Raw genomic sequence first — 12,046 nt, forward strand, 5'->3', positions numbered from 1 at the left:
TGTTTATCTCTGTCCCTCTTTAGCGGTAAGGAAGGCAGGACCCAAGGGCCTTTGCCTTGCCCCAGACCACTGAGTCATGGTGTGGGGGATGCTAACAGCTGCAGTGTCCCAAGCCAGGCTCATGAGTCAAAGAGCATGTCACTGATCTCCAGAAAGTGCCCCTCATGCTGTCAGGGTTGGTAAATATCGGAGTGTGTACTGTTTGACTAACACCTACTCAAGGACTGAATCTGGTCAAAATCTCCTTTGGGAAAAAGCCACTTATCAGTGGGAGAGTGAGGTGAGGTGAATCTTGGCTCTGCTTTCCGACCAGATGGCGCTGATGATTGTGTGTAAAATGTGCGGCTTCACGTTTCTGTGCCTCTCGCCACTACAGTGCCCTTTCTGTTTTTAAGGAAAGAAGGATTGTCCAAATGTGGAAGATGCAAGCAGGCATTTTACTGCAATGTGGAGTGTCAGGTAGGTGCTGGGCCAACTGGCAGGGAGGGCCTTGTTTCCTGTGAAAATTGGGACCCCAACATCCTTCTCTTCCTTATGCATGCCTTCCCTGGCACCCCACTATAGCCACCCTCCTGTGACGTGGGATGTGGCCGGATACCCCTGTGTGCTGGCCCAGGATCACTGATAGGCAGTAACATTTCAGGGCCACATGTAGCACCAAAAATAAGGTGTAGGAGGAGAATTGGGAAAGACACAAAGAGAGCCATGTTGGATACAGGCAAGTGTATCACCAAGTTTGACAGTTCACCCCAAGGCCACCAGCAACCGATGGAACATGCAGAGATGACGAATGCAAAACATTAAAACTCAATCTTGAAAATTTTTAAAATGACCTGCGTACCCTCACAGGTCTGTATTTTTATAAATCCCTCTAGCGGACCACACTTCCCCCTGGGGCTATTTGAACCCAACCCGATGCCAGCTAGACTTAGGCGAGCCATTGGCACAGCCCATGTACAACCAGAGGGCGGCTGCGCTGAACCTGTACTTGGGGCTAGTACCTCGGAAGCAACCAGGGCTGGGTAGGCTCAGCAGGCTGGTCGCATGTAGACCACTGGCCATCTGGTTTGATGGACAAGCCTCAAAGGAATCTTGTAACATGGAGGTGGGAAGCTTAAGGAGGAGTTTGGAGAAACTCTTGTAGGCTCTCTGAGGGACTAGGAGTGGTGTTTTCCAAACTATCCTACTAGATATTAGTTCTACAAAATGTTCTAACGGTACACATTTGGGGAGGATATGATCTCTGACCTCTGTATACTCTCCCCAGTCTATTTTTTAAATGGAAACCTATTAATAATACACCTTGGGAAATGCTGATGGTATTAAACAGTGGCTTTAAGTGACAGGGAAGATTTTTCTCCTTATCTGCACCTCTTTTTGACTACAGTTCCTCCCATACTTGATGTCATTCACCTCCCATCCCACCCGCTTCATCTACTTCTGATTACCCATTGTTTCTTTTGTTTCTTTCTCTTCTCCCTGTGCAGTTGGCCTCTGATAGTCCCCAAAGAGCATTATTTAGCAATGGGAAAGGTTGCTAAGCCCTGATGTCTCATCTGACCGTAGAGTTCCAGTCACAGTGGCCCCTTGCCAGAATGCAGCACAGGCTGAGCCATTGGCAAGGGAATGTCCCCTTTGGCACGGAAGGCCGTGTGCACAGTCCACTTCCCTGTGTCTCCCACGGCAGGCTTCCAGAGGCTGTCAGCCTGTGCGACAGAATATAAATGGGCTCGTAGTTGAGTTTCCAAGGAGTGTGCGTTTTTTTGAAGAAGAAGAGAGATCATACTTTGCTGCTATCAATTGTGGGTAGAATATTCTGTGGTTAGATTGCTACAGTGTTGGAGAGATCAAGCCCTGGGAATGACATGATGTGATTCCAGGCCTGATAAGTTAGCTGTTTCTATATTTAAGTTAAACGCTTCCAGAAAAATTAACTCATTATGTCCCGATGCTTTAGAGAAGCAACATAGTAAATCCACATCCAGTTCAGATGACATGACACAGAATAGTAGGAGGCCAAGATCCAGCTCTGCAACTTGCTAACGTGTGAGCTTGACAGTTCCAAGGACATTCCTCAGTCTCAGTTTCTACGAATATAAATGAGGACGGTAGAGCCCATCTTGATGGATTGTAAGGACCAAGTGATAAGACAGATATGAAAGTCTTGCATGAACTGTGACACTGTGTACAGGTGCGGGGGCTTATGAAAAATCACAGTACAATAACACAGGCTGGACTGCAAAGAATAAAGCATACAGCCTACTTTAGATTCAAGCAGCTTGGTTTTTTAACCTAAGAGAATGGATGGAATCTAAGAAGCTGAGAATACTAATGGTGTGCACTGTGTGAGTAGTGCTTATTACAGATGAGTCTTCACTTGTCCGATGAGCTGTAAACGCTGCATCAATGTCTAACATCAGAATGCGAGAGAATCTGAGTTACCTCTGGGTCTCCAGAACGTTTTGCCAAGCTGTCTTCCGTTAGGCCTCCCTAAGTGACATTATTTTAATGCATCACCATGGTCCGTGTTGGGGTTTTTGAGATGACCATATGGTTCCCCTGCCTTTAGGACCTGACGTCCCAGACCCACAGACTCAGAAACCTCATTTATAGGCACACAGTGAGGGGTGCCCTCCCTTAGAAGGGTCACATTAATCAAACGCACCAACCTGTATGCTCCTTTATTACTTTACAGCAAGCGGTCTGACCACCTGTACACTCTCCTCCCATAGTCAAACTCTGCGAGTGCTCAGATCATAATGAGATTGCTTGGGTGGCAGGGAATGCCAGGATGGAGGATGCAGTCTGGTGGTTTTAAGTCATGTTCAGAGGCCCTGCACCAAGACGGCTCGCTGTGCCCGCCCCTCGATGTGCAGTCTTCCCTGCTACTTGCCCAGTTCCTGGGCCAGGGGACCCTCAACTCCGGAGAGTACTTCTGCAGCTCAGGTTTTCTGCGCTTCTGTAGGGACCCTCCTGGATGCCGAGTGATCACACAGCTCCTGAAGCCCCTTGTTTCTAGAGGTAACAGGCTGGATTTGACCTTAAGTTTCATTTTTGTTCCATCCATCTCCTGCTGCTGAAGGAGGAAGCTAATGGCCATTAAGGGTTTCCATCCTTCAGCACTGAAGAACTAAATAAGCACAGGGCAGTGCATTGTAATGAGATAGAACGGTCCAAATGGTTTAATAACAGCCTAGAAATAAATGGCAGTGCAAGGGCTTCCTGCGGAAGATCATTAGGGAGGAATTTGAGGCATATGCTCCGGATAAGAATGTGTTCACAATTCCACCTAAGGGAGCACTCGGGTGGGATGAAAGTGGAGGCTCTGCTATAGGATAGAGGGAGGACAAAGCTAGAACAGAGATGAAGATGACTGAGTGGTTCTCCATCTAAGAAAGCATAGCCCGCATCTGCTAGGCTCCGCCTGGGCCTTCTTCACAAGCAGACCCCACCCACCTGGAGTCCTCAGGGGGTCAGCTCCACACCGCAGAGGCTGGGGTTGGAATGAAGGTTATCAGGTCCAGCCTGCCACTAGATAAGAAAACAGCGTCCACAGTGGTTGGGTGACCTGCCCAAGGTCACACAGTGGCAGAACTGGGACTAGACAGGGGAGGACTGTCACCACTTTCCAGCGCTCTGCATGGGAGTCTCGAAGGCCGTGTAGGTGAAGAGGGGCCACGAGGATGTGTCAGAGAAAGAGAAGGGGCTTTTAATGGACGTAAAAGGGGAGAGCCACTTCCGGTGTGCTGTTTGTCAGAAGCTTCTCCAAGACTGCTAGGCACACAGACCCCCCCCACCGACACCCCCAGATTTTCCTCTTTCCAGGGAATACAGCGTCTTCAGAGGTCCTAGTCACCATGTTTATTCTCCCCAAGTTCTCCTCTCCAACTGCAGTGCTTTAGGATTTTTCTGTATTGTATACAATTCGCCTATATCTTGTCCTGTTTGCTTTCCTCTTCATTCACTTGACTCGGTGTGGTCCTGCCAGAGGAAAGATTTTAATTGACAATGCACAAAAGGATGATGGGAGGAAATACTAAAGAGAAATTCCTTTTTAGTTAGGCTTATTTTATATCTTGTGTGTTTTAATGAACTATACTTATTTCAATAAATATCCTGGGAAGCTATGTATATTTTTCACTCAGTTAAGACTTCATTAAATCGCATCATGACATGTTTAAGAGAATAGTTTTAAAAAGTTATTAGGGAGAGGAATCATTGCAGAGTTGAACTTTCTAGACCGCTGTTTCTTAGCATTAACAAAGAGAGAGAAAAATACTATTTGTGTTTTGTAAATGGAGGTGACGGGGTTATGAGCGCTTTGGAAAGTAGGGAGGCGCATACCCTGGTGGGGAGGAAAAAAAAATAGCGTGTGAGGAGCATGTGACTGTAGATGTGAGAAAATTCTTGACTTTTATCAACCAGAAAATAACTGAGGGACGGACAACGTCTCAGAAATGCTCATATGACCCCATCGCTGTTATGGGTTATTAGAGAATATGGGGCCAGAGTCACAGGTTCAATCCTGGTTAAATCCAGTTTGGTCTCTTAACCCAGACGTAGAAAGCATCTTAAACCGAGCCACTTTTTGTTTGTTTGTTTGTTCATTAAACATGTTTTACAGTAGGAAAAAAATGCATGTGAATGACCGAGCGCGCTCCACTGCTGTTACCGGGGTTATGAACGGAAGCGCCCGTCCTCGAGGTGGGAGTTGAGCCCTGTCGGTCACCTTCGTGTGAGATGGTCATTGTGCACCTGGTTCCGTTTACACTCCTCCTCTTGAAGATAATGACAGTGGAAAGCAGAGATCTTCTGACGTTTTCTTACTGGTCCCTGTTCTAGGAAAGCACAGGTGCATGTGTACAAGTGGGTTGTGTCTGTTTTGAAAGCTCCATTAGAACAAACAAACAAACAAAAAAACCCACAGAATCCGAGACTTGGAAAAGGGACTTCACAATAAAAATCCAGTCTTCTTAGGCAGGAAGGCAATGTCTCCTTTGCTCAGCAGAAAACTGGATGATGTGACAATGATGCTCTTCTTCCAGTGTCGGAAATGCTGGTGCACCAGGGGACAATTTTACGACTCTTTAAGCATCTTTAATCATTTTTGTCTATGCAGAAAAGGGAAAGTCATATAGAGCAGTTACTGAGTTGGCTGAAAATGAATGATAAGTTTTAAAAGGGTACAAAAAAAATTCCATGTCTTCCTTTTACATAGATTTACTTATTTAAGTTTATTGCACAAATAAACTGTGCTCATTATGGAAATCTCAAGAAGTACAGACTGACAGAAGAACATAAAGAGTATCCATAATCTTCTCTTTCCAGAGAAAATCACTAGTAACACTTCGTTATACATCTTTCTAAATCCTTCCTATGCATTTATTTGTATATTATTTTTCCTGGAAAATGAGATCTGAGTTTACATAAAATTTTATAAAGATTGTAATCAAGGCAGGGGTAATAGGCTGAATTTTGAAGAAAAATAGGAGGAAAAGGTTTGGAAAAACTGACAAATATGTTTTAAAAAGCACAAAGAGTTGCAAAAGTACTCTGTGTACAGAGTAACTGCTAATATAAAAAAAGGCTTGCCTAATTTTTTTTTAATTTTGTCTGATCTGATTGTTTATAATTTCTTATGTGCAAAACTAGGGCATATTGCCTGTCAGGTTCTCGCAGAAAGTGAAAACATTATTATTCTGGTAAATTTCCCTTGATGAGACTCATGTGCTTCTACACTTCCTTGAAGTTATCTGACTTAAGTGCTGTGTGTGGGGCTGTATCACATTATCGATGCCCTTACTTTTACCTTGCGTTCTGATATAGTCATAAACTACTTATAGTCAAAGACTTCATCTCCCATCCCTACCTCTAGGGGAAGTTGCAGGGCTTAATGAATAAATAAATGAATGAACCCACAAATGAACAAAACCACCTGTTTGTTGAGAGCGCACTCTGTGCCAGGCACTGCTCTAAGTGTTTCTCATGGGTGAGCTGACTGGATCCTTGCAATGTCCCTTTGTGGTTCCATGGACACCTGATTATCCTTTGAAGGGCCTATATTTCTTGGTAGGCCTCAGGCCTTGTATCTGATTATCACCGTTGGAAGGTGTAAAATCACAAACTCAGAATTCTGGACCTGTATGTAATTTAGGGATCATGGTATTTATGGCTAAGGATGCCAGCGCGAAGAGGTTAAGAAGTCAGCCTAGCATCACAGAGCCGCTTGGATGCGGAGCAGGGGCAAGTGTGCAGGATTCCCGAGCCCCAGGCCCAAGACCCACTTGTCAGCGCTCGGTGCTCCTCCCAGAGTTAGCGTCGCTGTCCTTTGAGGGCGTTCACATCGATAAATGTCACCACTATTTTATTACTTATAGTAACATGAATATTTTATATTAAGTATATTAATAACCTAATTCCATTAATAAATAATAAATAGATCATGTTAAGAAATATTAAACTGCTTTCTCCCAGGAGCTCATTCCACCCACGATTCAGAAAACCGACATTGTAAAGTCCTTGTGAAGGCCTTGTTTTAGAGTTCCTGGGGTCACAGGGGACACTTGTTTGTAGCTATTAATTATCCCTCTGTCCCCAGCCATTGGTCCCCATTTCCCTCAGATGCCCCAAGGCCCAAAGCCCTCTTCACCTTTCCCTTTTTGCTTTGCATCCGGGGAGGGGAGACACTTTGCCTGCCCCCTACCTGTTCCTACCTCTTTGCCTCATCACTACACTCTTATTTTAGGCTTTGGCTAAAAACAGATCCTCTTCTCCCTTGTGTATATCTTGTCATTTCTTTCTCTACTTGCTCTTAGTTATATTTGGCATGACATTATTTAACTCTGCAGAACATCTTGGCACACACCTGAGCCAAGAGTCTGTGCCACATACCGCATTTAATCATTAAGTGACATTGTGTCTTTCCTTCTTGGGGTGGGGGTGGTGGGAAGGGGATAGGGAGACATCTTCATTCACTAAGCAACTTCATCGAGTGCCTAGTAGATGTCAGGCACTGATCTTGGTTCTGGGCTTAGAGATGTGTGAACAAAACAGACTAAATTCCTTTACTTTAATGAGGGAGAGGCAGATACTGAAACAAACAAACAAAAAAAACAATAAATATATAACATATTCGGTGGCGAGAAGTACTGAGACAGAACGTAAAGCCAAGAAAGGGAGGTGACGGAGAAAGTGCTGTTAGAGAGGGTGTTCCTGGCAGGCGTCTTGAAAAGGCGACATTGTAGCAGAGGCATGAAGGAGTGAGGGAGGGGGTGATATGGATACGGAGGGGAAGAGGGTTCTAGCCAGGAAATGCAGCACGTGCAAACGGTCCTGAGGCAGGAGCGTGCTTGGCATGTGCATGTAACAAGGACGGTGTGAGGCTGACGTGGTCAAGGTCAGTGGGGAGCGGGGGAACGGTTCCCGTCACATGTGGTCTCATAGGTCATCTCCGATGTCGCCTTTTGCTCTCTGGCGAGAAGGCGTTTGAAGGTTCTGAGGTGAGAAATGGCGTGATCTGAGTATTTTTAACAGAAGCAAACATCCAGGTCTAAGGCGGTCATCGTGGCGAGAGGTGTCAGGGCTGTATCAGGGTAGAAGGGTGGTGGTGGTAGAAAGTAATCAAATTCTACTTATATTCTGAAGGCAGAGATGATGGATTCCACAGAGAAGTGACCGTGGAGTGTGAGGGAGAGAGAGGCAGCAAGGAGGACTCGGAGATTCTGGCCCAAACGTCTGAAAGAATCAACTTACCGCTTTCTGAGGGGGAGAGGCTGGGGGAAGAACAAGACGGCACTCAATTCCTTTGGGAGGGAGAGAGTGTCTCAAGACTCCCATCGGTGCATGAACGCACTCTGTTTCCCGGCTAAGAAGCGATTCCCCCCAACCTTTCATCTCTCTAAGCCTTCACCCCATTTCTCCCAGTTTTCTGTAGCTCCCCATAGCTCCTTGTTTTCTCTCTTGAGTCCGCTGCCAACAGCCTGTCATCCCCATCACACCGCCACTCCTGGCTTTTATCAGGGCAGTGACCTCCATGGTGTCCAATCAGTTCTCAGTCGTCCCACACTGACCCTGTCACCAGCGCTGTCTCAGCCACTTACTCCACACTCCTCAGGCCACTTTCTCCCATGGTCTCCACAGCATCATCATGTCCTTCTCCTCCCTCAGCCTTCCCTGTCTCAGTCGATGGCACCTCCACCCCTCCAGAAGCGAGCACTCATCCTTCGCCCTCCACCTGGGGCATAAAGGCTTCAAGACATGGGGTAGAAAGGAATACAGTTTTCCTGTTTTATCAGAGGAATCTGTAGGAAGCCTGTATTCCTAAATGTCCCCATTAGGTGCCCTTGATAAAGCCTTCATTTGTGTTTTGTTTTTGTCACCTATAAAAGGGATTAGTCGCTGTTTACATCAACCACCAGCCTGTGAGAACAGAGCCAGAACAGAACTGTAAGCGGGCAGAGCCGAACCAGTAGGCAAGACCCAAATCACTCCCCCCTATGATTGGACAACTTCCACCAAGACTGGAAAGTGAGATGTGTTGTCCAGAATAATAGGGCGCTGGCGGCGGAGGGGGGCGGGGCGGGGGAGGGCGTAGGGCTGCAGAAAGACGCGAGATGCTTGATGAAAAATGTGAGGCACGTTTTCTCATCCTGACGGCCTTGGCCAGGCCCGAGTCAAGGTTACACAATCATGCCTATCTTAAAGGATGTTTTCATCTCTAGCTTTTGTTGAGCACCATCGTGTTTTCCAAAAGGAAACATATTTCACTTGACCTTAACTAGGAGGACTTATTGCATCCTCTCTTCTCGAACTTCATTCCAGTATGTGTGTGTTTAGTAATTTTTTTTTAACCTTCCCAGAAAGAAGATTGGCCCATGCACAAGCTGGAATGTTCTCCCATGGTTGTTTTTGGAGAAAACTGGAACCCCTCAGAGACCGTAAGGCTCACTGCAAGGATTCTGGCCAAACAGGTGAGGAAATGGGATAATGTTCAAGTGCACTTTATTTTATTTTTTTTCTTAAAGGTCAGAAAGATGAACAAGTGACCTACGGCGATCGTCCCTCGTTAATAATCCCTGGCCATTATTTCCCATCCCGTCCCTGTGGATGGGGGGAAGGGGAATGGGAACAGCACCCCAGGTGTAAGCTGGTTTGTCACTTGCCCTGTGCAACGAAGATGTCGCTTACCCCAGACTAGGAACACAGCCCCAGCTTTTAAATTCTGATCCTTGTGTGAGATGCCATTACACAGAAAAATACGGCTTTTTAAGACGTGAACACCTGACTGAAAGTAACTAGCGCGTCGTAGGGAACCAGACTGGCCTGCCAAGCCTTGAGATGTTCCTGCTTTCCTTTCTGACAGAGAGGCCGCGCCCCACGCCCTGGTCCCGTCCAGGGTTCCGCTCTTTCTGGCTCCAAGGCAGGCAAGGAATAGGACGGAACAGCCAGGAAGTCCTATGCAAAGGAGAAGAGAAATGGGGGCGGAAAAGTGGAAACTGAGGCACGGGGAGAGAGGATGAGGGTAAAAGAAAGAAGAAGGAAAAACAGAAACGCCCCCGATGGGAACGGGGTAGCCCAGCGGCAGTTTCCTCCACGATGCCGCCAGGCCTGGCTGCCCTCACCTTGTCTCTCAGCCCTTACCGATGCACGCGAGACACCTGATCACCAGAGGCCCAAACTAAACGGGGTGGAGGAACATGCCACAGGACTTACCCTTGCGATACCGTGAAATAGGCCACGTGGAGGCACATATCCACTGAGGGGCTCGCTAAATAATGAATGTATGGCAGAGCCTCTGTACTGTAAATCTTATAAAGCGGGAATTTCATCCACCTCCTCTTCACATCACCCTCACCTTTTAACATTTTCTATTTTTTATCGAAGCCAAACATGATTGCCGTGATTAGCACATGCCTACCCCCGGACTAAGTTGGCACCCTGGGCCGCATAAACAGAGGTAGAACATTTCCAGACTCTGAGCTCACCGTTCCGTTATGTTCAGCTTGGGGTCAGATGCTCGCTGAAATGCCACTGCACCAGCTCAGAGTAACTGAAGGCACTCACGGGGTGCCTGCAGAGTGACACCGAGAAATCAGAGTCGTGTTCCCTGGTGGAGGTTAACCTTCCGATCCTTACTAGCAATTATCTTTAAACACATGCAGAGCGTTTGGTCAGAAGGAAAGGGTAGGGGAAAATGGTGTGGCCGGGTGAGGTGTCAGAGCAAATAAGCTAGCGAAGTAGATCTGGAAGCATCCTGGGAGGATTGGGTGGGATGACCGATCTGCTTGTTCTCCCCACCCCACCCCACCCCCACTCATCGATGTTATTTATAGTGTTATGGTCAAAAATGCAGAAGAAGCTGGTGTACTTCACTGAATGAAAAGCTTTCGCAGGCAAAATGAACCGTTCATCTTATAGAATGGAAGACGTCTGCTCCAAAAAAAGAACTATTGAAATGTTTTGGCACCGGGAGGGTAGTCTGAATGCTATGATGAGTTTATACCAGTTTCATTCAACTTTTATTATAATTACTACTACTACTAATAGTCTATTAAATGAAAAGTTACCTGGCCACCTTTTCATCTCTATAGGACTTGATGATTAAAAAAACAGACCCTTTGTATTCCAGCAGCTGGCAAAGGATTGGGGGGGTGGGAAGCAGGCTACCCAACTACCAAGGGGAAGCTTAACATGTTAACTAGGGAGGTGAGAACACCCTGCGAGACCACCTGTACCCCCAAATTGAATAGCCAGATTACAAAGACGGCGCCTCAGGCCGGCTCTTGAGCTCTGCTTTTGAACTCTTGTCAACACCAAGTTTATTCATGTTCTCAAAGCCTAGCGGGTTTACTATTGTTAGCGCCTCTTGGGGTGTCTAGAACAAAGCCAGCCACACGTTTAAAGTGAATCTAGGCTCACAGATACAACCAAAGTGTTCTTTTTGAAACACTGAATTTGAGATCATTTTAGCCTATGCTTAAAGAAAGTGTGAAATGGACGGGGGGTAAGATTTTGTTCCTTTTTAGAAGGGGAAATAATAAATAGAATGGTTCATCTGTAGACTCAGTCCTTTTAAGTCGGGGCTGTAAAAAGTTGTTTTCTAGCCAGCGTTCTTTCCCACAACAAGCATTTTTGAGCCTACTGTGTGCCGAGCATCATCGGGGCGTGAGGAAATGCTACGCACACTTTAGAAAGCGTTTTAAAGAAGTCAGTTTGGGATCTGGGTGTTGGGCAAAGATTCTCGGAGCCTTCCTGGTGGACAACTTGGAAAGCTTTCTTTATTTCAGGATTTTTGCCTTTTCGTCATGTTGATGTAAAAGTGAAACCACTCCTTTTTGCCCTAGTTGATAAAATTCGTATCTCTGTGATTTCTTCCCCAATTACTAGAAAAACCACCCAGAAACAACACCTTCAGAGACGTTGTTAGCTGTGAAGGATTTTGAATCACGTAAGTCTTTCCGTGACCGGCCGAGGAGGTATTTAGCGCCGCAGTTGATGTGGACGAGGCAGGACTGAGAACAGGAGGCAGTAGTTTGTCGTGTTACTGCTGGTGGTGATTTTATAATTTGTAGCTTTTATTTTGACTACGTGCTGTTTTGAAAAATGACTATAACTTTTTTTTTTCTGAGTTAACAGGATTACTAGGAAACAATTAAGGGGAAGCAGGAACTTGCAGGATGAATTATTGCATCCCAAGCCCTCTCCTGCCGGCTCTCCTGGCATGCTGAATATTTTTAGATCTTTGCTGAATTGCAGTCTTGTAAACAGCTGATGCCCTTACTGAAAGGCATTAAGTCAGGGGATGTCCATTCTGTTGACCATGACACAGATTCCAGGGCCAACTGGGGGGAGGGGGGACCTTGACCACACTGAGACTGGTTATCAGTTGTTGCCACTTGTCCCTGACCTCATTGCTAATGGTCGGTCGAAATTTCATGTCCTAAGTGACTCCCAGTTGTCAGAGGAAGAGAAGAATGAAATGGCATGCTTTTCTTCCCCTAGGATTTTTCAGTTAGACCAAGTGATGAGGAAGAATATTTTCTGAGGG

At 46.2% G+C, this 12,046-nt stretch overlaps 1 protein-coding gene across 1 annotated transcript in view; it reads left to right on the forward strand.

Moving 5' to 3' along the window:
• Window positions 1-313: 313 nt before the first annotated feature.
• The window catches only part of SMYD2 (SET and MYND domain containing 2), a 30,547-nt gene continuing 18,814 nt past the window's right edge, over window positions 314-12,046 (forward strand). Inside the window, exons 1-4 of the mRNA XM_023533187.1 lie at window positions 314-332; window positions 377-459; window positions 8,859-8,969; window positions 11,386-11,504. Coding sequence (XP_023388955.1) covers window positions 314-332; window positions 377-459; window positions 8,859-8,969; window positions 11,386-11,504 — 332 coding nt within the window. The remainder of the gene's footprint in view (window positions 333-376; window positions 460-8,858; window positions 8,970-11,385; window positions 11,505-12,046) is intronic.

Source organism: Pteropus vampyrus, unplaced genomic scaffold (genome assembly GCF_000151845.1).
Source record: "Pteropus vampyrus isolate Shadow unplaced genomic scaffold, Pvam_2.0 Scaffold98, whole genome shotgun sequence".
NCBI classification, from domain to species: Eukaryota; Metazoa; Chordata; class Mammalia; order Chiroptera; family Pteropodidae; genus Pteropus; species Pteropus vampyrus.